The sequence below is a fragment of the Podarcis tiliguerta genome, assembly GCF_965153285.1.
Source record: "Podarcis tiliguerta genome assembly, chromosome: 17".
In the NCBI taxonomy this organism is placed as follows: Eukaryota; Metazoa; Chordata; class Lepidosauria; order Squamata; family Lacertidae; genus Podarcis; species Podarcis tiliguerta.
Genome location: NC_139550.1, coordinates 627,298 through 654,198, shown reverse-complemented (window position 1 = coordinate 654,198; position 26,901 = coordinate 627,298). Strand labels below are relative to the sequence as shown.

Here is a 26,901-nt window from a genome sequence, read left to right as displayed (position 1 = left end):
CCTTCTACACAAATTTGAAAACCCTCTTCAAGATTCCCTAGCTCAGGTTCCTTAGCAAACAATTTTTATGCCACCTATTCTATGGCATAGAAGATCCCCACCCACTCTCCTGGAGAAGCAGCTCTTTGACTATTGGGCTGCCAAGTGAGTTGGAACTCAGTGCCAAAACAAATTTCCACCTTCCCCTTCGGCTCGGAAGAATACCTAATTACTCAAATGAAACCATGCAAAATACAGGGGTACCTTGGCTCTCAAATGCCTTGGTACGCAAACAACTTGGAACCCAAACACTGCAAAGCCGGAAGTGTTCCGGTTTGTGAACGTTTTTGGAAGCCCAACGCACTCTGTTTTTAGTGTTCCGCTTCCGTGTTGAGTGCCACACTTCTGTTTTCAGCGTTACACTGAGGTCTGTCTGTTTTTGCTATTTGTGTTTTGGTTTTTGTGGCTTTTTTGTTCTGTTTTTGTGACTGTGTGGAACCCAGTTCAGCTACTGATTGTGTGACTGCAGTACATTGTTTATTGCTTTGGTTTTATGGACCACTAGTCTCGTTAGATAGAGAAATTCATGTTAAATTGCTGTTTTAGGGGTTGTTTTTCAAAGTCTGGAACGGATTAATCCATTTTGCATTACTTTCTATGGGAAAGCGCGCTTTGGTTTTGGAATGCTTTGGACTTCCGGAACAGATGAAGTTTGAAAACCAAGGTACCACTGTATCGGATTCTGTCCCTAGTCGCTCTAGCTAAAAGGAAAGCAAGCTCTTGCCTCCAGCTTCAGGTGTCAGATTGTGAAAAGACTTACCTGGGGTGATGCAGAAATGCTGCCAGTGACTGGGTTATAGATGGATCACCGGGAGTCAGAATAATGCAGCTTTCGCCAATGCCCTCTAGATATTTTGAACTGAACTCCAGGTATCCCCAATCAACACTGAAGGTAGCAGGTTGGAAAAGGCTGGTGGAATGTCCACGCTCATTATGATGAGTGGCACATGTCTGTTGCTGATACTGACATATTTTAGGTGCCAGATTAAAACTGGGCATTTGATGGCATTTGGTCCAGCTGATTCAAGGCTTTATGTTACTGCAGCTTTGGGTTGCTGAACAGGTTTCCTCCTCCCTTGTGGAAGATAATATTTTATGCTAAAATTGTTGTTGTTGTTTAGTCATGTCCGACTCTTCGTGACCCCCTGGACCAGAGCACGCCAGGCACTCCTGTCTTCCACTGCCTCCCGCAGTTTGGTCAGACTCATGTTTGTAGCTTCGAGAACACTGCCCCACCATCTCTGTCCCTTTACCTTTACCTATTGTTTATGACTTTTGTAATTATGTAAATCTTGTTATGCTGTAAGCTGCCTTGAGCATTGTTTTTTTAACTGTAGAAGGCATACAAATAAAAAATGATGATGGTGATGACAGCTTTAAGGTTCACGATGAGGAGTTTGTGCTGGTATTATACTCCATTACCTTACTCAAGTAGTGAGGAGGGGGCGGCGAAGAGAAGCTTGAGCACAGCAGCACCTGCATGTCAGCACCTGTTATATATTGCCACAATCCTGAGCGTTCCCTCCCTGCCACTCCACCCAACAATAGCCCATTGTACGAATGCTACAGCGAACTTGGTAGCAGTGCACAGATTGCTGTCACCGCATGAAGGCAACACGACGAAGCCTATCCAAGAGCAGCATGAATCATATTTCAGAAAGCAAAACATATGTGTGTGGGGGCTTGGTTCCTGAGAAGAGATTTTTAAAACGGGGCATAAGAACTTGACATTTCCAGACAAAACAGCTTCCTGTGTTATAGAACTAGATTTCCAAGAACCAGCGAAGCATTTTTCTGTCTTAGTCTCCTTGAAACCCAGCTCAGACATATTCAAGGAAGTCTGACTGCTGGAAACATTTTAATTATTCATTTTTAGATTATAACTTACCCTGCCTGGGCCTTTGGGACACCAGATGCCCAAAAGAAATTAGTTAAAATTAGAATGTCAAGACTCATAAATGCAACCAGTCTGTAACAACATGCTTTACTTATCTGCAGTATTAGTCTGCAATTCTATGTGCACTCTATGTTGGGAGTGAACCCCAATAAATTATCTCTCTGTAAACATCTATAGGCTCTTAGGTTATGACCCATGCACACAAACTTGAGAGTCAATCCCATTGGACATGCAGGTTAAAAGAACTGCAACTGACTGCTTCCCTAAGGAAGGCAGGGGCATTCTGAAAACTCATCTTGGATAGAATTCCGTAGTACTGAGTGTCATATAATCCAATCTAAGAGAGGATTGGAAATGTGGAGGAATAAAGGCAGTTGGAAATAAGATTTGTTTCTTCATGGATCCACATACCGAAGACATTCCTTGTCTAAAACATCCTTGAGACACAGATAGTTTTACCATTCAAAGAGCTTCACAATCTACTTCATACTTCATACCACAATTATGCTTCAGATCTGATCTCATCTGCAATGCAAGAGTTTTAATGCAGTTGCAATGCTAAACCATGGTTTGGTGATCCCTTGGGCGTGTCGTCATCCTCTCCTCACCTGGGGTAGAGGTGGGGTAGACAAGCTATTGTTTCCAATTGCCAGGCCATGGCACAATTAATTAATTAATTAATTAATTAATTAATACCCCGCCCATCTGGGTGGATTTCCCCACTATACTGCAAATGAGCCAGCCAGCAGCAACGAGGCCACGTTACCTAGCAAGTCTGCATGCAACATGGTATTACAAGAACTCTTCAACAAGTATTATCCCATTAAGCTAAAAAAGAAAAAAGCAAGCTGCTCTAAATTGTTCGGTGGAACATGTTGTTTGTGCCTTTTTATTTTAAGAGGGAATTAAAATTTAGACCATAGTTTAAAGATTGTGTGTCTATTACCTATCAAAATTTCCAAAGATAAAATCTTAAGAGAAACTTCACAGACTAACAAAACATAGAGGGTCAATATACAACGGTTTTACATTTTAAGGGACCGATAACATGTACCATTTCAGTAAATTAAAACAGCGTGTGTGGCAGATGCTACAGTTTTAAAATACACAGTCCTTTTACCACTCTGCTCTACTATAATGCCAAATAAGAAAAACAATGATTTTTAAAAGCTGTAAATGTTTTTAAAACGTAAAACATTACAAGATCGGCTTTGCTTGTGTAGGCACTGCTGGATATATAAAATAGACTGTTCTGTGCTAAATACTGACACACAACAAAGTTCTGCATAATCATTCAAAATCGAGAAAACCTTTTGGGTTTGTGCCAAATTAAAATATCCCCTGCCCGAGTCTTAACTTAGGCAAAATCACTTTTTTGGGCAGAGTCCAAGAATGGAGAAGAGTGTTTTTCATTCAACATGGACTATCCAGCATGGGGAAAAATATGTTTTGACAGTTTTGGCCCTTCTTTAGATTATGACATACAATGGGAAATATAAGAGCACTTCTGGAAGTAGGGGCTGAACTGAAGGTAATTTACATTTTGAAGTCAAGTCCACTCATTTGAAAATTATAGCACTGCAGGCGAAGTGATTGCATGAAAAGCCAGGAATCCGCCCATGTTAGCAAAGAAATAAAATCACTGACCTGGAAAATAAATTTCAAAAATGACAAGTTTTAAGAGACTGTAAAATTCACCATGCTCTTTGAGGCTGTGACAGCTTCTTCCTAGTCAGCAATAACTAAAATGTCTACTTGTCTCCAGTGTGCCTCTTTCTCCAAAAAGCTATTTCAACCACTGTGGTGGCTTACTATCCATTAATTAACATGATTGTACATATGTTCTCTGCAGCTATAGATCGATTTTAGAAACGATAGGATCTGTAAGAAAATGGTACATGGGGAACAAAATATATATCCTGCTTGTCTGGGTGTAAGAAATAAAAAATGCCCATATATTAAGTATGCAGAGCATTAAGTAGTTACAAGCAGATCATATGCAGTTCTGAAGCAACCATCTTTAGATATTATTTTCAGAGGAGATGCTATGACTGACTCAGAATCTAGGAAACTCAATACAATGCCTTCTACAACCCCCTTTCAGGGCAGAAAAGCAAGCAATCAAAAGGGCATTGCTATTTCCCAGATCAAAAGCAAACAATTATTAAGTACATGGAAATGAATGGCTCTGGAAACTTTCAGTCTGCACACAAATATGTGAGGAAGGGAATCCAGATTGCCCAGCAAGCTCTCACACTCTCATACATCTTTGGCTGGCTGCCTCTTTAGTCTGACTGATTACTCATGTGGCATTTTCTGTGTCAATCTAAAGAACAATTGAATTAACTCAGAATGTATGGGAATATAATTCAGTATTTTGCTCTGTTCCAGAATTTCCAGGTGACTACAATCTATAAATGCTGCACACAAGCAGAAGGGAGCTAATCAAACATGTCCTCAAACATCCGCTGGCCCATCGCTATGTACTGGTCTTTCTCCTCCAGAGTCATTTGGGCCACCAGCTCAGGTCGTTGGGTTACTTGACTATAATAAAATGGGCGTCCCGCCACCATGACAGTGGGGTCTTCCGTCACCACCTCAAACTCATCATCGTCTTCTTCCTCTGTCAGCCCATAGAGTGTTGTTGCAGCCGGGGCGACGTGGGGAGGGGAGTCCTCATCCGATTCGCTCGTCTCGCTCTCAGAGTCACTGGCGTTGGTGGCAGATAATGGGGCAAGACCTCCCATGGCAGCTACAGAGGCAGAGGGGGTTTTCTTCTCGTGGATGAGCAGAGCCTGCATCACCTCCTCATTATTGTCTAGGGCAGCCTGACCCTCTTCCCCTTCCTGTAACATATCTGTGTCTTGACCACCTGCAAGAAAACAAGGGATGCAACTTTACATGCTACTGCGGCAATACTAAAGGTAAAAGGTAAAGGACCCCTGGACGATGAATTCCAGTCAAAGGCGACTATGGGGTTGCAGCGCTCATCTCGCTTTCAGGCCAAGGGAGCCAGCGTTGGTCCACAGACAGCTTTCTGGGTCATGTGGCCAGCATGACTAATCCACTTCTGGTGCAATGGAACACCGTGACGGAAACCAGAGCAAACAGAAACACCGTTTACCTTCCCACCACAACGGTACCTATTTATCTACTTGCACTGGCAAGCTTTCGAACTGCTAGGTTGGCAGGAGCTGGGACAGAGCAATGGGAGCTCACCCTGTTGCAGGGATTTGAACCACTGACCTTTTGATCAGCAAGCCCAAGAGGCTCAGGTGTGATTTCCGGGGTCTGGGCATGTGTAGAAGCGATTTCCGGCATCGCGCTGTGCCAGTCTGGCCCTCAGAGGATCTCTGTGGGAGTAATCTGGCCCATGCCCGGTAAGCCTTGCTGACCCCTGCTATAAACTGAGCACTATAGAAATTTCTCTGTACATAGAAAAAACAACATGGCAGGGAAGAGGTATCTTCAGTCCTCTTTCCATTCCCAGTTAGGAAATGTGGTAAACCTGTGACACTGGGGATGGATTAAACCCCACAAAGGTGTGGTGACACTAAGAAGTGCAATGCCACAACCAAAATTTTGGTTTCTAAGGTAAGCTGGTATAATGCAGCTAAGAGATTGCATTATGAATCTCACCTTGATCATGAATCAGTCAGCCTTATGCAACCCAGTTGCTCAGTCTGACCCCACATCCCAATGGGAAATATAGGGATCATAGTACCAGGCTACTTTAAATGGTTGTAGTGAGAATTACAGTAAGATAATGTGCATAAATTGCTTCCAAGCTTTCTGAAAGCATCATGTCAATTTTAAGTCCTACAGATGTCCCACAAGACATTGTTAGTTTTGCTGCAATGAACTAAGCCTTCTGGAACTCAACCTTCCGAAAATCTTTAGTTCTAAAAATCAACCAGTGTGGTGTAGTGGTTGAGAGCGGTAGTCTTGTAATCTGGTGAACCGGGTTCGATTCCCCGCTCCTCCACATGCAGCTGCTGGGTGACCTTGGGCCAGTCACACTTCTCTGAAGTCTCTCAGCCCCACTCACCTCACAGAGTGTTTGTTGTGGGGGAGGAAGGGAAAGGAGAATGTTAGCCGCTTTGAGACTCCTTAAAGGGAGTGAAAGGCGGGATATCAAATCCAAATCCAAATCCAAACCTGGGGCAGAGCATCTGTCACTGAGACTTCAGTGTTAGAAAACAAACAGTGTAAATCAGGCATAGGCAAACTTGGCCCTCCAAATGTTTTGGGGCTACAACTCCCATGATCCCTAGCTAACAGGACCAGTGGTCAGGGATGATGGGAGTTGTAGCCCCAAACATCTGGAGGGCCGAGTTTGCCTATGCCTGGTGTAAATGTTCTAAGGAGCGTAAACTAATCACACTTTTTACACATCTCTGAGAAGGCAGCTACTTTACCAGGAGTAAGCATTAAGACAGTGTGTTCGCATGTGCACAAATATGTAGAGCACACACTTCCCCATTCTGAATTATGCACTTTCACTTCTTTATTTCTCCCAGATCTGTTTAAATTTCAGATATTTATATGTTGCTTAATACTCAGAATTTCTAAGTGTACATTAAAATGCCCGCTGAAATAAGGAAGTCTTTGCTACGTGCCTGCAGTTCAGTAGGGAGTTTGCTTATCTAATCTCAATTGAGAGGGGGTTCCACAGGCTTGGGCCCACAACACTGAAGGCACAGCTTCTAGTAGTTTTGAACCATTCAGCTAATTTCTCCAAAGATCTCCATGAACGGGCAGGGGTATAAGGGATCAGGCGCTCCTTAAGATATCATGAACCCAAGTTGCTAAGGACCTTGGAAATTAATACGGGAGCATTAAACCTGCCTCAATAACATGGGTAGCCAGTACAAGCTTTTAAGCTCTGAGGTTATGTACTGACGTTGCTTCCTCAGAGAGACAATGCCCCTGTAATTCTGGACAAATAGAAACAATAGAGCACATGCTTCTCCAGTGCTTATGTTATATAGACATTCGTATTAGCCTCATCTCACCACTACTCCATAAGTATCCAGGGCTCACAGGACAATTCTATACCTGCCTTTTAGCTTTCTTACCTTCTTTCACTTCATCAGGATCGTAAGCCCCTTGCACTGTGCTCTCACGCAGCCAAACTGGTCTCTCTCTAGCTGGCTTCCCTTCATTAGCTGGCTGATGCACATCCTCTTGGTCCTCCATGCTGATGATGACATTCTGGGTATACAAGTCCTCATAAGAGGGTCCCTTTGTAGACCAGGCTTCCCTGTGCTGCCCACTTGATAAACTGCTGTTTGCCAAAGCACCGGCAGCCCGCTCCTTGCTGTAGACAATAATAAAACACAGGTAAAAAAAAGGTAAAGGACCCCTGGACAGTTATGTCCAGTCAAAGGCAACTATGGGGCTGCGGTGCTCATCTTGCTTTCAGGCCGAGGGAGTCAGTGTTTGTCCACATCAGCTTTCAAGGTCATGTAGCCAGCATGATTAAACTGCTTCTGGCCCAACGGGACACCGTGACAAAAGCCAGAGTGCACAGAAACAGAGTTTACCTTCCCGCCACAGTGGTACCTATTTATCTACTTGCACGGGCGTGATTTTGAACTGCCAGGTTGGCAGGAGCTGGGACGCCCCATCGTGGGGATTCGAACCGCTGACCTGATCGGCAAGCCCAATAGGCTCAGTGGTTTAGACCACAGCGCCATTCGCATCCCAGTCTATAAAACACAACACTTTGCTAACACAGGTATTTTCACTCATTTAAATAAACTGACCTGTTAAATCACACTTACAACGTTCTACATTTTCGATCTACAAGGAAAAAATTGTGGCTCTGTTATTAGAAGGTGTGATTAGGGTTGAAATTTTTTTTAGCTTCTGCTCTGATGTGGATTGTTTGTTTCATAAGAGTTCTGCACTGTGATTTTGGTGTTTTACTAGATTTGTGGCTCTCAGAACATTGCTTTGCGGGGGGATTAATCAATGTAATTAAATAAATAGAATGATCCCATAAACCATGCAGATTTCTCAGCAGTGTCTTTATCTCAGGAATTTCTAGAAATTTCAACTGGGGGATATAAGTATCACTATATGTTTATTAATGTTGGATTATGAAGAGGAGCGCCACTGTATAAAGACAGATAATGGAACCATTAGGGATAGGCATATATTGTCTAAATAAAAGTCTGTTCTAAACACACACAGCAGAGAGAGGTGGAAGAGTTCTGAGATGATATAACAGCCAGTATCACTTCAGACTATAGCTGAAGGATTCCTGTAAGTTCCTATACGTTAAACTAATTTACCTCTGAGTATAAATTGGTACAGCCATGGAGCAGTCTGGGCTAGTACCTCTCTTCTGATGTATTTGGGTTTTGTTTCTTAAACCTTCAGGCAGTTTGGGGTTTGTTACATGTGCATGGGTGGGACATTAGGCCTGGTACAATCCATTTTATCACCTCAGGCTTCTATCACCTAGTCTTGCGTCATGTGTAGGGATAAGCCCTAATTTAATATATCAGCAACGTAATCTGTAACAAGTGGACAGTATCATCTTCCAACAGGATTCTGAGCTTTTAACTAAGAATTGGGCCATAATATATTTGCAGTTATTATATATAAATCAAATGGGAATAAGCGTCTTGAGAAAAATTGTAACATTAGAAGACGAATGGTTAGCACCTCTTCTTGGAACAAGTTATTGGATTATGGACACCTTTATATCAGCTGTATTGTTAAAGCAAGTTTTTTGTTGTTCTTTTCAAGAGTCTAGTTTCAAACACATAGGGCAGGGTGACTAAGCTTCAGTTCAGGGGCCTGATCCAACCCCCCCCCCACACACACATTTTCTTCTCACTCCCCAAGGCCTCACCGACATGGGTGGTGGAAACAGAAATAACTAAGCAAATAAGGTAGACAGAACTGGGGTGGGTGGAGTTTAGCAGCGCAATGGGACTGGGAATTGTCCACTCCTTAGTCACCAGAGTGAGGAACAGAGAGGAAGCAATCTGCTGATCAGCTGATCTTCTGAGAACGGTGAGGGTCGTGTGCAACGTATTGCGGGTGTGACGAGGCCATACTTTCCCCTGGAGGGTTGGTGAAGGGTAAATGCTGCTCTCAAGCTAAAAAAAAAGGTTAGCCACCCTAACTTAAGGCTTCGCTTAAAAAATTAGCTACCCATAGGAATTTGACTGTTGTGTTCTCACTGTAGAAGCTTAAGCAATCCCAGTGTCATAACAGACAAAGTAATTGGTAATACATATTGCTAAGCAACTAATCCTTACGTGCCACACTACAGAGTTCTACTTCTTCAGCGGTCTGTCTTCTTTCCCCTTAGCTGCAGACTAAATGCATCCTGATTCTTCACACAACAGGTTGTGCAAAGGAAGACTGGGCCACATGAGCGGTCCTAACATATCCAACACCAAAAGGATGTTTGAATATCAACACACCAGTACCAGGTGCAGAAGGTTCAGTACCCCAAGCCCACCTCTGTTTCAGCGCGAGAATCTCCATAGGCTCAGGTTCAAGTAATTCGTAGGCTAGGTTAACATCCTCAGTCTCGCGGAGGAGGGCATAGATAGGTTCTATCTGTTCGTTAAACCGTGCCACCAGCGTCCGTGCATCCTTTTTGGGCATTGCCGATTCATCTTCCTCCACTTCAGTCTCACAAAAGGTGCAGCGAAAAAGTCCTAAGAAGAGAAGCTGCTATGAAGTAAGAGAGATACAACTAAGTAGCATTTTAAGTAGAATAATTTATTATTAAAAAGATTTCCCTCACAATACCAAAAGGAAAAAGCACAATGATATTGGAATGATAATAATAATAATAATAATAATAATTTTTATTTATACCCCGCCCTCCCCAGCCAAGGCCAGGCTCAGGGCGGCTAACAAGCAATAATAAAAACAAGTTGAATGATTACAACTTAAAAACAAAATTAAAATACAACATTAAAATAATGAAACATTAAAACATTAAAATGTAGCCTCATCGCAGGAGGAGAAGGAAAAGAAAAAAGAAAGAGAGGGAGGGAGGGAATCAAATTGGCTCCAAGCCAAAGGGCAGACGGAACAACTCTGTCTTACAGGCCCTGTGGAAAGAAATCAGATCCTGCAGGGCCCTGGTCTCATGAGACAGAGCTGTTCCACCAAGATGCATTTAAGACTTAATTCCAGAAGGCTTTTTCATCTCCTTTAGCCAGACATAGGCAACATGAAGCCTGTAAGATGCTTCCATGTTTCCGAGCCACATATCCCCACCACCAGGGTAATTATCTGTTAATATGGATCAATCACATGGACTAACCAGGTTAGGTGGTTTGTTCCCACATTAGCTTCAACCTGCTCAGATAAGGCACCAAAAATTTGTCCAACCCAGTTGGGTTCCTTATGAACTGAATGCTTGTACCTTACCTGTCATGGGATCAAACAACTGGTTGGCCTCTAAATCTGTGAAGGTGCTAAAGCAAATTGGGCATCTGAAGGAGGCTCGGTTGGTGGAATCTCTTTCATCTGTCTCAATCCTCCTCCTCATGTGGTCTAGTTTATACTTCACAACATTGACCAGCAGGCGGTAGTTGATGAAATAGAAGTTGTGCCGGGTGGTCTTGCCATCGGAGGCGGTCTCCACTCTCATCCTGCATTTGATGAACTTGTCCCCTTTCAGAGTGTTGAGAACAGCTCGGAGCTGCTTCCGGTCAAACTTCAGCAATTCCAACATGTCCTCCTCTTTCACACATGGATTCCGAATCAGAATGTCCAGGGCCAAGGAATGTTCAGTACCATAGAAGCCACGTACTACATACTTGGCAAGGCGCTTCAGAGCAGCTGGGACTTCCGTGAGAACATCTGGGTCTGTCATATCAAGTCTGCAAACACAATAGAAGGAAATTATAAAAATGAGCTCCGTGGCCCAATAATTTTGATTACCACAACTATGTCTTCCCCTTACCAGTTAGCAACAGTATTGCCACTGTCATTGCACTGGGTTTACCATAAAATGGTAGATACACACCACCAGTCAACACAGATGGGTTTTAAATCCGTACCAAGAAATGAAATCTCAAAAACAATTATACTACCTGTAACGGGGCCAATGTTTTTGAATTATGCTTCTTTGTGCTGGATGTTCAAGAATATTCCACCCACCAAAGATAAAGTTAGGTGCAATTTTGCCTTATCTGCAGAAATTTTTGATTTTAAGATGAAAAGGCAGAAATATCTGCAGGCTTACAATGCAACTCTGTAGTTGTCTTCTCAGCCCAACTGAGTTCAATGGGACTTCCTCCTAGGTAAGCAGCCTTAATTTGGCTATGCGATCAAATTAAGTTGAAATTGCCTTTTAGTACAAAGTAGTGCCAGCAATGCCCAATTATCTAAATAAGCAACAGCCTATTATTTACATCTATTCAACCTTTTGTCAGACACATCATTCAAGTTAATCTTGTTTTACTGGCTTTGTGGGCAGATGGAGTTATCTACATATATTCAAGGATATGTTACTCCATCACTTATTTCTAGTTTGGAGTCCTGTTTTCGACTTCTCAACCCTTCCTTAACCACTCCTCCCATCCAGATCTTTCAATCTTGTAGAAAAAGTTTAATAACATGTAATATGAATCTCATCTGTCTCTCTGTATTTCCTGCCTCCATACTTGAGAACAAAGTTGATCTTTTTTTTCTTTTTTTTGCCATAAGCTACAGCTCCTCATTACTCAGCTGAACCAAGTTTTTCCAGTCATACCCACCTCTTCTAGCTACACTGCCTTTCCTGCTTGTTATTCAATTCTCTTTGATCCTCTTCAATCTAGTTTTCATTAGAAGTGCTCTCACTATGGTACTCATGGATCTTCTCCTGGACAAATCATCATCTTCTCTGCCCTTTTACCAAACTTCCAGGGGATTGTTGATCATACCACACTCCTCTGGCTTTCAAACCATCTTCTTCTGATTTTCTTTCGATAAATCTTCATCTTTTCCCCATTCCCCTCATATAGTGCCTAATAAAGTATAAAGTTCAACAAGTTTATACTCGGGCTTTCTATTTTCTATGGGCTTACTCATCAGTTGCGGGCTGGGGGAATCCCTCCGTTTCTACTTGAACAGGCACAAAATTAGATACAGTGGTACCTCGGGTTAAGAACTTAATTCGTTCTGAAGGTCTGTTCTTAACCTGAAACTGTTCTTAACCTGAAGCACCACTTTAGCTAATGGGGCCTCCTGCTGCTGCCACGCCACCGGAGCCCGATTTCTGTTCTCATCCTGAAGCAAAGTTCTTAACCTGAAGCACTGTTTCTGGGTTAGCGGAGTCTGTAACCTGAAGCATCTGTAACCCCAGGTACCACTGTACGGGAATCTGATATAATTTTTATTATTTACTTCTACTGCATACTCTCCACTATTTCTCCACCTTTCATTTGAGATTTTAAATTTCATGTGGAGAAAGCAGAAAACCTCACCCAAAAGACTGGCAACTGTTTAGGGAAGTTTTGTCGTGTTTCTGGTCTTCTGTTGAGAGCCGCCCGGGGTTGATAGGAAGGCCTGGAAATAACCGGAAAAATTGGGTGGAAAGCCAGTCCCGCCCCGGTCCCCCCCAGAAAAACCCTGGCTCCCCCCCCCCATTTTTCCGGGTTTCCCCCCAGGCCTCCCCATCTCTTGTCTGGCTGAGGTACCAAGGGATGTTCCTGCTGCTAAGGGCAACCCGGAGGCTGAGGGGGCAGAATGGGGATGTGGGACGTCATAAGCGTGCGCCGGGGCTAGGGGGCGAAGGCTTGCGGGGATTCGGCCTCCGTCCCCCCCCCCCCCCGAGAGCCGGTTCGACTGACCTGCGAGGAGCACCGGACGAGCCCGCTTCTTTGCCGCCGCCAGGCCGCACCAAGTGGGCGAGCGAGGCCGTCGCCGGCGCAGACGCGTCACTGCCGCGCGACGCCGGCGAAAGGTAAGGCAACGGTCCCTCCGTGACGCGCGGCTTCCCGCCTCGCCCCACTCCGAGAGCCAATGACGAGCGCGAAAGCTGGAGTGGGGTGGGCCGAGCGGCGCGGCTGCCAGCCAATAGGGAGAAAGAGAGGAACTGCGACGGGTTTTCCTACCTCGGAGAGCTGCTATTGGCTGGCGGGCGCGTCGCTCACTTGGTGCAGGGGCGATGGCTGCTCTGGAGAGGGTGAAGGTGCTGGTCTTGGGGGATTCAGGTGAGCGGGGGGGGGGGGGGGGGCGAGGGCAGGTGAGGTCCCGGCAGGCAGCGAGGGGAGAAGGGAAGGGAAATCCCCACAGTTGACTTCAGGCTGCGGGGAAGAGGAAGTGACTTGCCAACACTCTGGGTGTATATCATAATAATAGTAATAATTCATAATACAGTGGTACCTCGGGTTACAGACGCTTCAGGTTACAGACACTTCAGGTGACAGACTCTGCTAACCCAGAAATAGTGCTTCAGGTTACAGACCCCGTAACCAGAAGTACCACTGTATTTGCTGCTGCAATACATGGTGTTCAGTATTTTGGGAATTATCCAGTGCTTTTTTTCTGTGGGGACGCAGATCCCTAAACGTTTTGTGCCTCTAAGTTTGGCCTCATTGAGGGGCAGGATTTCAATATGAGGAGGAAAAGGAGAGTATAGTGGTACCTTGGAGTACAGATGCTTCAGGTTACAGACACTTCAGGTTACAGACTCTGCTAACCCAGAAATAGTACCTCGGGTTAAGAACTTTGCTTCAGGATGAGAACAGAAATCGTGCGGCGGCAGCAGGAGGTCCCATTAGCTAAAGTGGTGTTTCAGGTTAAGAACAGTTTCAGGTTAAGAACGGACCTCCAGAACGAATTAAGTTCTTAACCCAAGGTGCCACTGTATATAATAATAATAGTAATAATTCATAATAATATAGATGTAATGGGTGTAGGGACGTGGGTGGGTTAAACACAGAGCCTAGGACTTGCCGATCAGAAGCTCAGCGGTTCGAATCCCCACGACGAGGTGAGCTCCCGTTGCTTGTTCCCTGCTCCTGCCAACCTAGCAGTTTGAAAGCACATCAGAGTGCAAGTAGATAAATAGGTACCACTCTGGCGGGAAGGTAAATGGCATTTCTGTGCGCTGCTCTGATTCGCCAGAAGCGGCTTAGTCATGCTGGCCACATGACCCGGAAGCTATACGCCGGCTTCCTCAGCCAGTAAAGCGAGATGAGCGCCGCAATCCCAGAGTCAGCCACGACTGGACCTAATGGTCAGGGGTCCTTTACCTTTTTAATGGGTGTTACATGGGTGTAGGGACGCGGGTGGCGCTGTGGTCTAAACCACTGAGTCTAGGGCTTTCTGATCGAAAGGTCAGCGGTTCAAATCCCCACAACAGAGTGTGCTCCCGTTTCTCCGTCACAGCTCCTGCCAACCTAGTACAGTGGTACCTCAAGTTACAGACGCTTCAGGTTACAAACTCCGCTAACCCAGAAATAGCACCTCAGGTTAAGAACTTTGCTTCAGGATGAGAACAGAAATCGTGCTCTGGCGGCGCGGCAGCAACAGGAGGCCCCATTAGCTAAAGTGGTGCTTCAGGTTAATAACAGTTTCAGGTTAACAACAGACCTCCAGAACGAATTAAGTACTTAACCCAAGGTACCACTGTATTCGGGTAGAAGGTGTTCGTTAACACGATCCAGAAGGAAGGCTGGCATGCATCAAGAAGCGCAATACAGTGGTACCTTGGGTTACATACACTTCAAGTTAAATACGCTTCAGGTTAGAGACTCCGCTAACCCAGAAATAGTACCTCGGGTTACGAACTTTGCGTCAGGATGAGAACAGAAATTGGGCTCCGGCAGCAGGAGGCCTCATTAGCTACAGTGGTGCTTCAGGTTAAGAGTAGTTTCAGGCTAAGAACGGACCTCTGGAACGAATTAAGTACTTAACCCGAGGCACCACTGTAATTTGAAAGCACACAGTGCAAGTAGATTAATAACCAGACAGAGGGCCTTCTCGGTAGTGGCGCCCGCCCTGTGGAACACCCTCCCTTCAGATGTGAAGGAAATAAGCAGCTATCTTATCTTTAAAAGACATCTGAAGGCAGCCCTGTTTAGGGAAGTTTTTAATATTTAATGCTGTGTTGTTTTTAACACTCGATTGGGAGCCGCCCAGAGTGGCTGGGGAAATAAATTATTATTATTATTGGTACCACTCAGGTGGGAAGGTAAACGGCGTTTCTGTGCACTGCTCTGGTTCGCCAGAAGCGGCTTAGTCCTGCTGGCCACATGACCCGGGAAAACTGTCTGCGGACAAACGTCGGCTGCCCTCGGCCAGTAAAGCGAGACGAGCGCCACAATCCCAGAGTCATTTGCAACTGGACTTAACTCTCAGGGGTCCTTTACCTTTAATGGGTGTTAGGGAGAGGGGTAGTACCTCTGGTGGGGGACACATCACCCTCCTTTGGTCCTCACTAGAGATGGGAAGGCCTGGGAAAGAACCGGGGAAATATGGAAATAAACCAGGTATTTTTCCAAAGACATTTTTTTCCATTTGGAAAAAACCTGGCTTTCCCCCCAATTTTTCTGGTCTCCCCCCCCCCCAGGCCTTCCCATCTCTAGTCCTCACCCTGCAGGTAAAAGGTATGAAAGGTACAGGACGTCTGGAGACCCAGGGTTGGGGAAGGCTGCTCTAAGGGCTATCCTACTAGGAGTTTCAAAATCTGCTTGTTCCTCCTTAATTTAAACTACACAGAAAATTTACAAGGAAGGCAGTGATGTCTCACTTGCTATGAAGGCTTAGTTTGCAGTTGCCTTTTTTTGCAGGTGTGGGGAAGTCGTCGCTTGTTCACCTCTTATGTCACAATCAGATGTTGGGAAACCCGTCTTGGACTGTAGGCTGCTCCGTTGATGTCCGAGTAGGTGGAACTATAAATTTCTATTGTTTGGTGGTATTTCACTTCAAAGACGAGGGAAATTCTGAAGGCTTATTGGCAAAGTAAAAACATCTAATCAGGTTGCAACGGGAATTGTGAAACAATAGGCTATTGCAGTAGGGAGCAAGAAATCTTGGTTCTGAAGCAGGCAAGCATTAGTAGGTTTATCTGTTTTCAATCCAGCCTCTGGTGTAGATAAAGTAATGCAGATTTGTAAATAAACCCACAAAAGTTACGGGCGCACCATTTTTTTCTAAACTCCTGAAAAGCTAGTAGACCATGGTTTTGTGTTGGCGACAGAAGAAAGGAAGTCTCCCCTAATCGCTGCCAGCTGCTAAGTTGACTGGTGGAGAAGGAATGGAAAGAGTTGTCTCTTCTTTGCCAGCCTGGTCACATGTTTGCAAGGAATTCCTGGTCACCTATGGATACCAGGCAGGCAATTTGTTAAACAGAAGGCTGAGGTAACGTTACCCAGTTGAACTGGTGTGGCCTTGCAGCAGCTTTTGATACATCAAATCACCAAATTTTGGCAGACCACATGCTTGCCCTTGCAGGAGATTGAACAGCCCTGAGCGGATCAACTTGCCTTTGACAGACTGCACTGGCTGTATTCATAGAAGTGGTTGGGGAATAGTTTGTTCTCCTCTGTGCTATTCCCTCCATGATGTGTTCCCTCACATATTTTGTCTAATACAGTGGTTCCCAATTAGCTAAATACTTTGGGTCCCGTGCTTTTTAACAGCCAAGCCATAGACCCCCTACTTTTGAAAAGTTTGAGGTCTCTGTGGTAGTTTTGTTAGGAGAATGGTGCCAGTGGGGGGTTACAAGGACCACCAATTGGGAACCACTGGACCATTAATGAAGACATCTGGATGACTAGGAATGGGACGAAATATACTCATAACTTGCAGCTTTTTCAACTGATCCTATAGTAGTTCCTCGCTTATGTCCTCTAGAAATGTTAGAAGAAGCAACCATGGTAGCAAGCACATGATCTATGGATCGAGTGCCTCCTTCCCCTCAAATGATTTTTTTTAAGGATTAGAAGAAGTCATGGGGGTGCCTATCAACAGCTATTTGGCAGGGAAATTAAATGGAATTTACATGTGAAGCGTCAGTTTGCATCTTGGTACCAAATGCTGGAGCCAAAAGAGAGGACAGCTGTCATCGTCATGCCCCTGGTTCTTGAGCTTTTGGTAGCTAGCTGCTAGTGGAAGCTGAATGTCAGACCAGATGGATTTTGATCCAGCATGTCAGTTCTCATGCTCTTAAACCCCTCTCCAAAACCCACCCTTTTCATGAAGGCCTTTGGAGGAGCAGCAAAGTGCTATGCATGCTGATGGCCCTATATAAAGTAGTTGTTAGGATAATACGAAAACGAATCTTATATTTATTTTTATGGACAAAACCATTACAAAAGGCACAACAATAGATTGATGGTTTGTAACCAAGCCATATGCCTTCAAGTAGAAATCTGTATTTCCTTGTTCTACATACATGGCGCTCTTGGTCTTTCATTTTCAGATTCATGACTACAAAGAAGGAACCCCAGAAGAGAAGACTTATTATATTGAATTATGGGATGTTGGTGGTTCAGTGGGCAGTGCCAGTAGTGTAAAAAGCACACGTGTTGTGTTCTACAACTCAGTTAACGGTAATGTATGCAGGTTTTAAGATCTGTTTCCTATTACTTTCATTCTATGAGAACACCTGTTAACTTGGTTCATGCAGAAGCTATTCCAGAAGTCCTGCAAGGGAGAGTTTCTGATATCACAGCAGGGTTCTTTACTTGGCTGAATTTAGATAAGAATTTTTTTTACTTTTGTAGATACCATATACATGTACATTCTGGCAAATCTGCTTAAAATTGCTTTCTGAAATCATTTTCTGGGTGTAAAGGTGTTCATGGTGCCTGTTTGTAACCTGGTAGACACAAGCTTGCAAACAGATTAAATTTGTGGCAACCCTCTGCCACAGTGCATACAACGCCACACATACTGAGAGACTGGGGATTAAAAGCACAAGGCCCTTGGAGCTCTGATCCTTTTAGAATTTGTGTTCATGGAGCTGTATGGTTGGAAAGAACCAAACGTGCAACACCAACTCTGAAGGAGAAGAACACTTAGAAGGATATATGAAATAGTTAACATGTCTTGTCTTTCCTGTTTAGGGACTAGAGTCCTCAACATGTGTAGCAATGTTCTGTTGAAACTATCTGGCTGGGGATGGAAAGGGGTGCTATAAGATTGATCTCCATAAGTTGCAACATCTCTTAAATAAAACGACTTTCAAAATTCCTGCATTGATCAAAGGGAATTCTGAGAGGTAGTCCATAATGAATGGCGTGAGGGAAGCATGTAACCCCAGTTTTCCCGTAGGAGAGGACTTGGAACAATAGAAAAGAGAATAATCAAGGGCAGTAAATTGGAGATTCCCTTTGATTTCAAAAGCAAATTGCATAGGGTGCTGTACAGGAAACAAAAAGACCCAAACTACCTTGGGTATGTGAAACTAGTTGTGCGGTTCTTTCAACCTTGCCTTGTGTTCTCACCCTGCAATGTCTTTCAGCATAATTTAGACGGTGTTTGGAAGAAGTCATTGTATTTATGAATGGCCTTGTACTTATTTAGGCATAATTTTAGTACACGACTTAACCAACAAGAAGTCCTCCCAGAACCTGTATCGGTGGTCTTTGGAAGCTCTCAACAGAGATGTGGGCCCATCAGGAGTGCTGGTGACCAATGGGTGAGTCTGCAGAGGACCTGACAATCACGGCAGATGTGATGGAGGGGTGAGATAAGTTGAGAGTGTCTCTCCCCTTTTCCAAAATGTGTGTTGGAGAGTATTTCCCAATACTCTTTTACCCTTTTACAAGTCCACCACATATGAACAAACGTTCTACATCTGCTGCTGCTTCCCTCCCAGTTAGTGAATTTAATGACCAGTGGAAAATATCATTTACTGACACACACACATCCTCTTTTTCTTGTGTAGGGACTATGACCGTGAGCAGTTTGCTGATAACCAGATCCCGCTGCTTGTCATAGGGACCAAGCTGGACCAGATCCCAGAAGGGAAACGCAGTGACGTCTTGACCAGAACTGCTTTCCTTGCTGAGGATTTCAGTGCAGAAGAAATTAATCTGGTTGGTATTTTGGACCTTATTTTTGTCAATTTGGATTAAGATTTTATATATATGTATATGGAAAAGGGCATGAATACTTTCCCCCCAAATCAGATTTATTGTGTTTATGCAATCTTCAAATGATTTACTCAAACGTTACAGAGTTAACCAGAATAGTATGCGTTGCATACTTTAAATAATTCAGAGAATTTGCTATTGTTAAAGAATGATAATCCGTCTGCATCTCTGTCAGTTTTAATAGCGGCAGCCTAATTATTCACAGCATTGGTTGCAGCAGGAGGTGGAGGCCAGGAGAGAGATTCCATTACAGCAACTACATTAGGCTGCCAGAAAAACCTAGAGTAGATTTATCCTGTGGGGGAAACACTTTCAGCCTGTTACTGAAAACAAATTTCTGTTAGGCTGTGCTCAGGCACAAATGAGGTGGAGTGCATCAAACATTAAAAACGTCCCCAAACAGGGTTGACTTCAGATGTTTTCTAAAAGTCAGATAGTTGTTTATTTCTTTGACATCTGCTGGGAGGGCGTTCCACAGGGCGGGCGCCACTACCCAGAAAGCCCTCGGCCTTGTTCCCTGTAACCTCACTTCTCGCAGGGAGGGAACCGCCAGAAGGCCCTCAGGAGAGGGACCCCGGTCTCCGGGCTGAATGATGGAGGTGGAGACGCTACTTCAGGTATACTGGGCCAAGGACATTTAGGGCTTTAGAGGTCAGCGCCAACACTTTGAATTGTGCTCGGAAACGTACTGGGAGCCAGTGTAGGTCTTTCAAGACCGGTGTTATATGGTCTCAGCAGCCTCTCCCAGTCACCAGTCTGGCTGCTGCATTCTGGATTAGTTGTAGTTTCCAGGTCACCTTCAAAGCCCCACATAGAGCGCATTGCAGTAGTCCAAGCGGGAGATAACCAGAGCATGCACCACTCTGGCGAGGCAGTCCGCGGGCAGATAGGGTCTCAGCCTATGTTCCAGATGGAGCTGGTAGACAGCTGCCCTGGACACAGAATTGACTTGTGCCTCCATGGACAGCTGTGAGTCCAAATTGACTCCCAGGCTGTGCACCTGGTCCTTCAGGGGCACAGTTACCTCATTCAGGACATAGATGCTCAGGGGCATGAACTTGTGGAGAAAAGATGTTACTTGATCTTTTAATTAATTTTGTGTGTAAGTGGCAAGACAGGCTTCATTTGGTCAGTGGAAAGTGAGCAGCATTCTTCAGGTGGTCAAGGACATTTCTGTTATATTCTCAGTGGCTAATAGAAATAATTGTTGGCTACCAAGCTTGGGCACAACTGGTTGATTCCTGTCTTTCTACGTGAAACTGATTGTCCACATAAAAAAATTCCCTTGTGTGAACTGACTCTAATACACAGCTATGGCTTCAGTTTGAGCCCTAGGGTTGGCGATATTTGGTTTTCAGCATCATGATATATCACCAGCTAAACATCGTGATATACTGATCTATCATGATGTCTGCAATAAGGATGGAGCTATGTAGAGGCACTGGCTGGCTTCACAGTTTTCCCCACATTGTGATTTTTGCATAACACACACACACACTATATATATATGTGTGTGTGTGTGTGTGTGTGTGAGAGAGAGAGAGAGAGAGAGAGAGAGAGATTGCCAGGTCAAACATTTTGAAATCATTATCACAATATGGACTTCAAACCTGTTTTGGACAATATATCGCCCAGCCCTATTGAGCACAGGATGATGTCTTGCAGTTCAGAACTCATGTGCTTGTTAAGGATTGTGGTTTCAATGACTCTCAAGAGAAAGTTACCTGTTGATGTTTTCAGGACTGCACCAACCCGCGCTACCTGGCTGCAGGCTCCTCCAACGCTGTGAAGCTCAGTAGATTCTTTGACAAGGTGAGTCTTTCAGTTAGGTACTGCATATCTATTGCTTTTTCATTTTTGCAGCATAGAAAGTGAGTAACCTGATGTGAATTGCATAGGCCACTGAATTTCCTTTGCAGCTGCTTGAACAGATTCCAGCAACTGAGCAGGCCAGGCTGAGACAACCTGTTGAGGACCTAAAAATTTGTGGTCAGGGAGTGCTGTATTCTGTGAGAGCAGTTCAGGCACACTGGACAAGTGATAAATAGGCAGATTAACAAGACTGGAGATGAAGAGTTCAGGTAGCGCCAGGAAATAATGCAGGATAAGAGAACAGCAGAGCAGGAACATACAGGAAGTACTTTGCGTAATGCAGAAGAAGGCTACAGGCAAGAAGTCACCCATTTCTGACTCAGCCCATTTCTGGGTTTTAAATTAAGGCTCTGAGATTTTTCTGCCTGTCTGACTATGCAACAGCTGTATATAGAAGGCAATGAGGTGTCATTGAAATTCTACTCAGTATTGATCCAGAGCAGATTCCAATGTATAGTTAGCAGAGTAAAAATTTACAACACATTGCAGGATTCCCAATGAGGCATTTCATTCAGCTGAGCTTTACTGCTACTGAAGGCAAATGAGCACAATGGTCACAAATCCCGTACATTCAGGATTGGCACTGTTCATAAGAAATCCAGCTGCAACAGACTTCACTTAAACTTACCGTATTTATGTATGCCACTACTGCGGCCCGTGTTTCATTAGCCCCAAAATGGAAAATGAGCAAGGTCCCAACCAAAGAAGAATGGCAACTTAAGCTGATGGAATATGTGCAGCTTGCAGACCTAACATATAGAATAAGAGAACAAGAAGAACATACGTTTATAGAAGATCGGGAAATGTTTATTGAATATATGGGGGGAAATTGTGTACATGTGAAAACGCCGGCAGCCTTAAGATAAATCCAACAGCGTAAATAAGTTGGATGGATGCAATAATGGAAGACTGAATGGTTTAGTTTTTGTAAAATATGGGATATGCAAAATGAACTATGGAAAGATAAGAAGGAAAGTCATTGATCTTTTAAGGATGTTAACATGAGTATTTTAAATTGTAAAACAAAAAATTTCATAAAAGTTATATGAAAAAAGGGCAGCGCCTCTCCCTGCAGGTTGGCTGGATGGCAGTGGTCTTGCCAGAGGAAGCAGAAGCCAGCAGATGGTGGAGGAAGCCAACTCTCCATTCCCTCGCCAACACCCCACGGAAGCCAACTCTCAACCACTGCAGGAATGCAGGAGCCCTTAGATTTGTTTGCCCTCTTGGCCGAAGCCTCTTGAGGCAGTGGGCTGGCCTACGCTGCTGAGGCTGCAAAGTTAATACAGATATCCTGACTTCAACATCAAACTGGATTTTTCTCTACAGTTCTTCTCAGAATGCCCCAGAAAAAATCCAGGGCAATCTTTTGGAGGGAGAAAAATACCTTCTCATTGCGAAGTCCTTCTAGGGCCTGTGTTTAAAAGTCTTTCTTTCTTTTTAGAAAAAAGTCCCATGCTCTTTCAGCCTTTGCCATAGATTGTAACCGGCTCCAGGCTGCAATGCTGTGTGAATTTAATTACACTCAGCCAGGCTGGGCAATGGCACCATATGGAAACATCCTTATTCAAACCAATAGGGCTGCCACAACATCTGTTGTATAAACCAATGCACAACACTTCCTCTTCTCTTTTTATTTTTGTTTCAGGTCATAGAGAAGAGGTACTACTTACGAGATGGTAACCAGGTAGGTGTGCTCTCTCCTTAACAGTTAAAATTTTGAAAGCTTTGGCAAAGGGGGGAAAATAGGAAGAGATGTCAAAAGGACAAGCACTGATGTAATCCTAGTCATTGCAAAACTCACCAATGAGATAAAGCCTCTGCTTTGCTTAATTTTTAATCTCCTCAGCAAAGAGCTGGGAAGGAAAGCAAGTAGGTATGTCTCAAAATGTACGCAGAAGGTAATGTCTGGTAATGGTAGTTATGTCATCATAGAGTTGCAGTCAGAATTATTCAACCCCCATTGCAAATCAGGGTTATTATCAAAATTTACAGATTTTCAGCTGTTTGCATTGAACACATCAAACAAATCAATTGAAATACCTCAACACGATGGATGCTTCAAGTGGTTCTGAAATTGCAAAAGGCAGTATTTCTTTGTTTCTAAAAATTCCCGGGCAATGCCAGGTACTTCTGCCAAGATTGTATATCCAGAGATTTTCAGCCATTTTGAGTCCACAGCTCCCTTGACCAACTACATTCTTTCTGCGGCACCCCCTATGCCACCCCTGCAGCACCAGCAACCCCTCACCCCTTTGTGAACACCCTCCTTTATGAAGTGTTCCCTCAACCTCCTCTCCTCTCCCCTCTACTCGGGAGTCCTCCGGGCAGCCGCTGCTACTGCCTCATGTCTCTGGGCTGCCCTCCCCCCCCCCCCGCCCCAAGAGAGGAGCCTCGCAGAGGCACCATTTGCCTGCAGAGCTGGAAGCCAGAGTTGCTGCAACAAAGAGCCTTGCAAGTCTATGGGGGGCAGAGATGCAAGAAGGGATCAGAAGAGGGAGGGAAGGAAAGAGGGACAGAGGCCATTGTTGCCTGCGGCACCCCTGACCATCATTCACGGCACACGGGTTGAAAAGGACTGGTAAAAACCAATTCTAATGTAAGGTTTTTTGTCTAACAGATTCCTAGCTTCCCAGAGAGGAAAAGATTTGGAGGCGGCTTTGTAAAGAATCTTCACTACGACTGACCACCACTTGCCAACTAGAGACTATGGGAAAAGAACGATAACGCTTTTACTGCAACATTCCTGTTACCACAACAGATACTTTTGCTAACAAAATCAAGTTTTGGAGCACATAAATCCAAGCCAAGACTGCTCCACTTCAAGTGCTTCTGAACATGTGCAGAAGGATCTCCTTCCAGACCTCTGGAAAGAACCCGAGATCTTTTGGACAGAGTGCAATGATTTCACTGGATCGTGGAATATGCTGCCCCATAAAATGGGGTTATATCCATCCAAGTGCTACCTAGAGTAGGCCCACTGAAGTCAATGAACAAGTTAAGTTTATTTATTTCCAAGGGGTCTCCTCTGAGCATGACTTGGTTGAATGCAAACCCATGTTTTTTCTGTGTTCTGAAAGTTTTATGAACCTGTGCTTCCACCCCTAGCAGAATGGTTGCACTGAGGTGGATTTGGAAAAATAATTTAAGAATCAAAGGCTTATAAGCAATGAAAACATCAGCATTCCAGCTTACTGAACAATACTTTTGCTGATGCTATGGCGTTGATTTCATCCTGTTGCTAAGGGACCCCCTACCCAAAATATCTATGAGCTGTAACGAGTTGTGTAAAAAATAAGAGAGTGAAATGGGAAGCCGACATTGAAAATAAATGATGTTGCTAAGCACAATAATAAAAAATTAAAAACCTGGTGGATATTTAATTGAGTTTTTGCATTTAAGCAAAGAACACTAGATACTCATATGCACAGGACTCGAATACTTAGAGCATATGTCTGGGAAGGTTGAGAAATAGGTCTGAATGCCCTCTTAAATCCAGTCACTGTCCATCAGAAACTCTCTTCAGCCAGGACATGCTTTGTGTATCTTTTGCACTGGCAGGTATCCTTGGGTAAACACTCCTCCCCCTGGGACTTGCATGCAGCAAAACTGGGCAGAATTTAACCCATGCTCAGCATGCGCTCACAGGGAGCAGAGGTGAAAGAACCCCTTTTGCAAGGAACTGCTTTTTCTAAATAATTATTTTCCCTTTTCCTGTGGGAGGCACAATTTCTTTGTTGTGTAGTGATGTAGGTGGAAAAACCCAGGGTCAGCAAAGCACGCAGACGCCATTTTTTCCTGCAGCACTGCTCCATGGAGAAGTCCCTATCAGAGCCCATGTCTACATGAAGCAGGTTTCTCCCTCCACGCAGCAAGACTTCTTCATCATGCAGGGATGCAGGAAAAAAAAGTATTTGTTTTTGCAGCACACACCTTCCAAGAAACAGGCTTGCAGTGAAGGATAGCAGACCTGTCCCCCTCCCCCCCCCTGCTGCTTCCTTTGGCTTTGTGCATCTGATCACAAGAGGGAATGGGCAAGTTTGATCAAACTGAGCAGGATTTAACCCATCATCTGCTAAGTGGGGGGTTAAATCCTGCTGCTTTGGCTGCAGGCACCTGAGACAGTGCAGATAGGAGCCCTGACCCATCAGCTGACATAAAAAGTTTGAATAAAATGGCATTGCAAGCACAGGTTCCCTACGTCTGCATTTTGTGCCACACTTATCCCACACTTCCAAGCATGTGCTAACCATGGAATTAGAATGAGCATAGTTTCCCAGTACATTTCCGAGCACAATTCAAAGTGTTGGTGCTGACCTTTAAAGCCCTAAATGGTCTCGGTCCAGTAGACCTGAAGGAGCATCTCCACCTCCATCGTTCTGCCTGGACGCTGAGGTCCAGCGCCGAGGGCCTTCTGGTGGTTCCCTCACTGTGAGAAGTGAGGTTACAGGGAACCAGAAAGAGGGCCTTTTCGGTGGTGGCACCCATCCTGTGGAATGCCTTCCCATCAGATGTCAAGGAAATAAACTATTTCTGGGTTAGTGGACTCTGTAACTTGAAGCACCTGTAACCCGAGGTACCACTGTAATATAACAAGAACTATGGACACAATGGAGTTATTAAAAATATGGATTATTTTTAAAAAGATGCAATAGAAAAGGTTTAACAACAGAACCATGGAGGGGAAGGTGCGAAGTCTAGAGATTCGGGGGAACCTTGTAACTTCGGATGTGTTGTGATATGATTATAATATTAAATATGTAAAACAAAATAATAGTAATAATAAAAGAATAGCCAATGTTCTTGCTCTCATTTTGAAACTTTTCTATCCATATTCCACAAAAAATAAATTAAAAAAGGACTCTACTCTATCCCAGTGGCACAGTAAGCTGATCAGGCGCCTGGAGCAGCACGTGTGCCCTGCACCCAGAGGCAGGGCCAGCTGCCCACAGGAGGGGGCGAGTCAGGGCAGGATGCTCCAGGGGGCCTCCAAGGAGTCTGCCTGCCTCCTCCCCAGTGGCGTAGCGTGGGGGTGCAGGGGGGGCCGGCCGCACCAGGCTCAACATCTGGGGGGTAGGGTTAGGGGGCGCAAATCCATGGGTTAGGGGGAGCAAATTACTTGCCTTGCCCCGGGTGCTGACAACCCACCCTACGCCACTGCTCCTTCCCCCTAGCCGCCCTACAGCTGAGGGGGAGGGTGTGGGTGGACCATTTGGGGCACCACAGAGGCTGCACGTGCCCAAGTCACCACATCACTACCAGGAGAGATGTGTGGCTCAGGCGCATTGCAGGCCCCACGGTGAGTGCCACCTGGCTTTTTGTCACCCTCCTCAGTGGTGACACACGGGGCGGCCCGCCCCCCCCCCCAGCATCCACCCTGTCCTATCCTACCCTGAAATGTTCAAATGTTTCTTGGATTGTCCTTGAATCTCCCTGCCACACTTGCCACCCTCTCCTGCCACAACACTGTGGCGTGGCGCACCCTCAGAGAGATGCCACCCTAAACAACAGCTTATGCAGTGAGATTGGGGTTTGGGTTTCTTTCACTTTTTTGTAAAAAGATGAGGTGCTGGATAGACCACGTAGAGCAGTTGCTTTTCCTTTTGAATATAGAAGAAAGAATTGATTGCACTGGCTCACAACACTTTCTTAAAGGTAAAGGGACCCCTGACCATTAGGTCCAGTCGTGGCCAACTCTGGGGTTGCGGCGCTCATCTCGCTTTACTGGCCGAGGGAGCCGGCGTACAGCTGGTCATGTGGCCAGCATGACTAAGCCGCTTCTGGCAAAACCTTAGCAGTGCACAGAAACGCCGCTTACCTTCCCGCCGGAGTGGTACCTATTTATCTACTTGCCCTTTGACGTGCTTTTGAACTGCTAGGTTGGCAGGAGCAGGGACCGAACAATGGGAGCTCACCCCGTCACGGGGATTCGAACCGCCGACCTTCTGATCGGCAAGCCCTAGGCTCTGTGGTTTAACCCACAGCACCACCCACGTCCCTTCAACACTTTCTTAAGGA

The 26,901-nt window shown here is 44.8% G+C and overlaps 2 protein-coding genes and 1 long non-coding RNA gene across 4 annotated transcripts in view; 1 reads left to right on the top strand and 2 right to left on the bottom strand.

Moving 5' to 3' along the window:
- Positions 1-2,794: 2,794 nt before the first annotated feature.
- Positions 2,795-12,897, bottom strand: GTF2E1 (general transcription factor IIE subunit 1). 2 transcript variants are annotated; one of them, XM_083420321.1, is made up of 6 exons: positions 12,757-12,897; positions 11,680-11,931; positions 10,346-10,800; positions 9,420-9,621; positions 7,015-7,256; positions 2,795-4,808 (listed from the first exon to the last, which is right to left on the bottom strand). In XM_083420321.1, the coding sequence occupies exons 3-6, from the start codon at positions 10,791-10,793 to the stop codon at positions 4,378-4,380; spliced, it is 1,323 nt and encodes a 440-aa protein (XP_083276447.1). In that variant the 5' UTR covers positions 10,794-10,800; positions 11,680-11,931; positions 12,757-12,897; the 3' UTR covers positions 2,795-4,377. The 2 variants fall into 2 exon arrangements, with proteins under 2 accessions (XP_083276447.1, XP_083276448.1); XM_083420322.1 differs by lacking the exon at positions 12,757-12,897 and adding an exon at positions 12,391-12,472.
- Positions 12,898-13,027: 130 nt separating this feature from the next.
- RABL3 (RAB, member of RAS oncogene family like 3) lies at positions 13,028-24,254 on the top strand. The gene is made up of 8 exons (XM_083420724.1): positions 13,028-13,119; positions 15,703-15,794; positions 17,337-17,466; positions 18,443-18,557; positions 18,807-18,957; positions 20,755-20,826; positions 22,532-22,570; positions 23,504-24,254. The coding sequence occupies exons 1-8, from the start codon at positions 13,074-13,076 to the stop codon at positions 23,567-23,569; spliced, it is 711 nt and encodes a 236-aa protein (XP_083276850.1). The 5' UTR covers positions 13,028-13,073; the 3' UTR covers positions 23,570-24,254.
- LOC310668082 overlaps positions 23,963-26,901 on the bottom strand; it is a 66,173-nt gene continuing 63,234 nt past the window's right edge. The window contains exon 2 of the long non-coding RNA XR_014506612.1: positions 23,963-25,219. This is a non-coding gene — a long non-coding RNA (uncharacterized lncRNA). The remainder of the gene's footprint in view (positions 25,220-26,901) is intronic.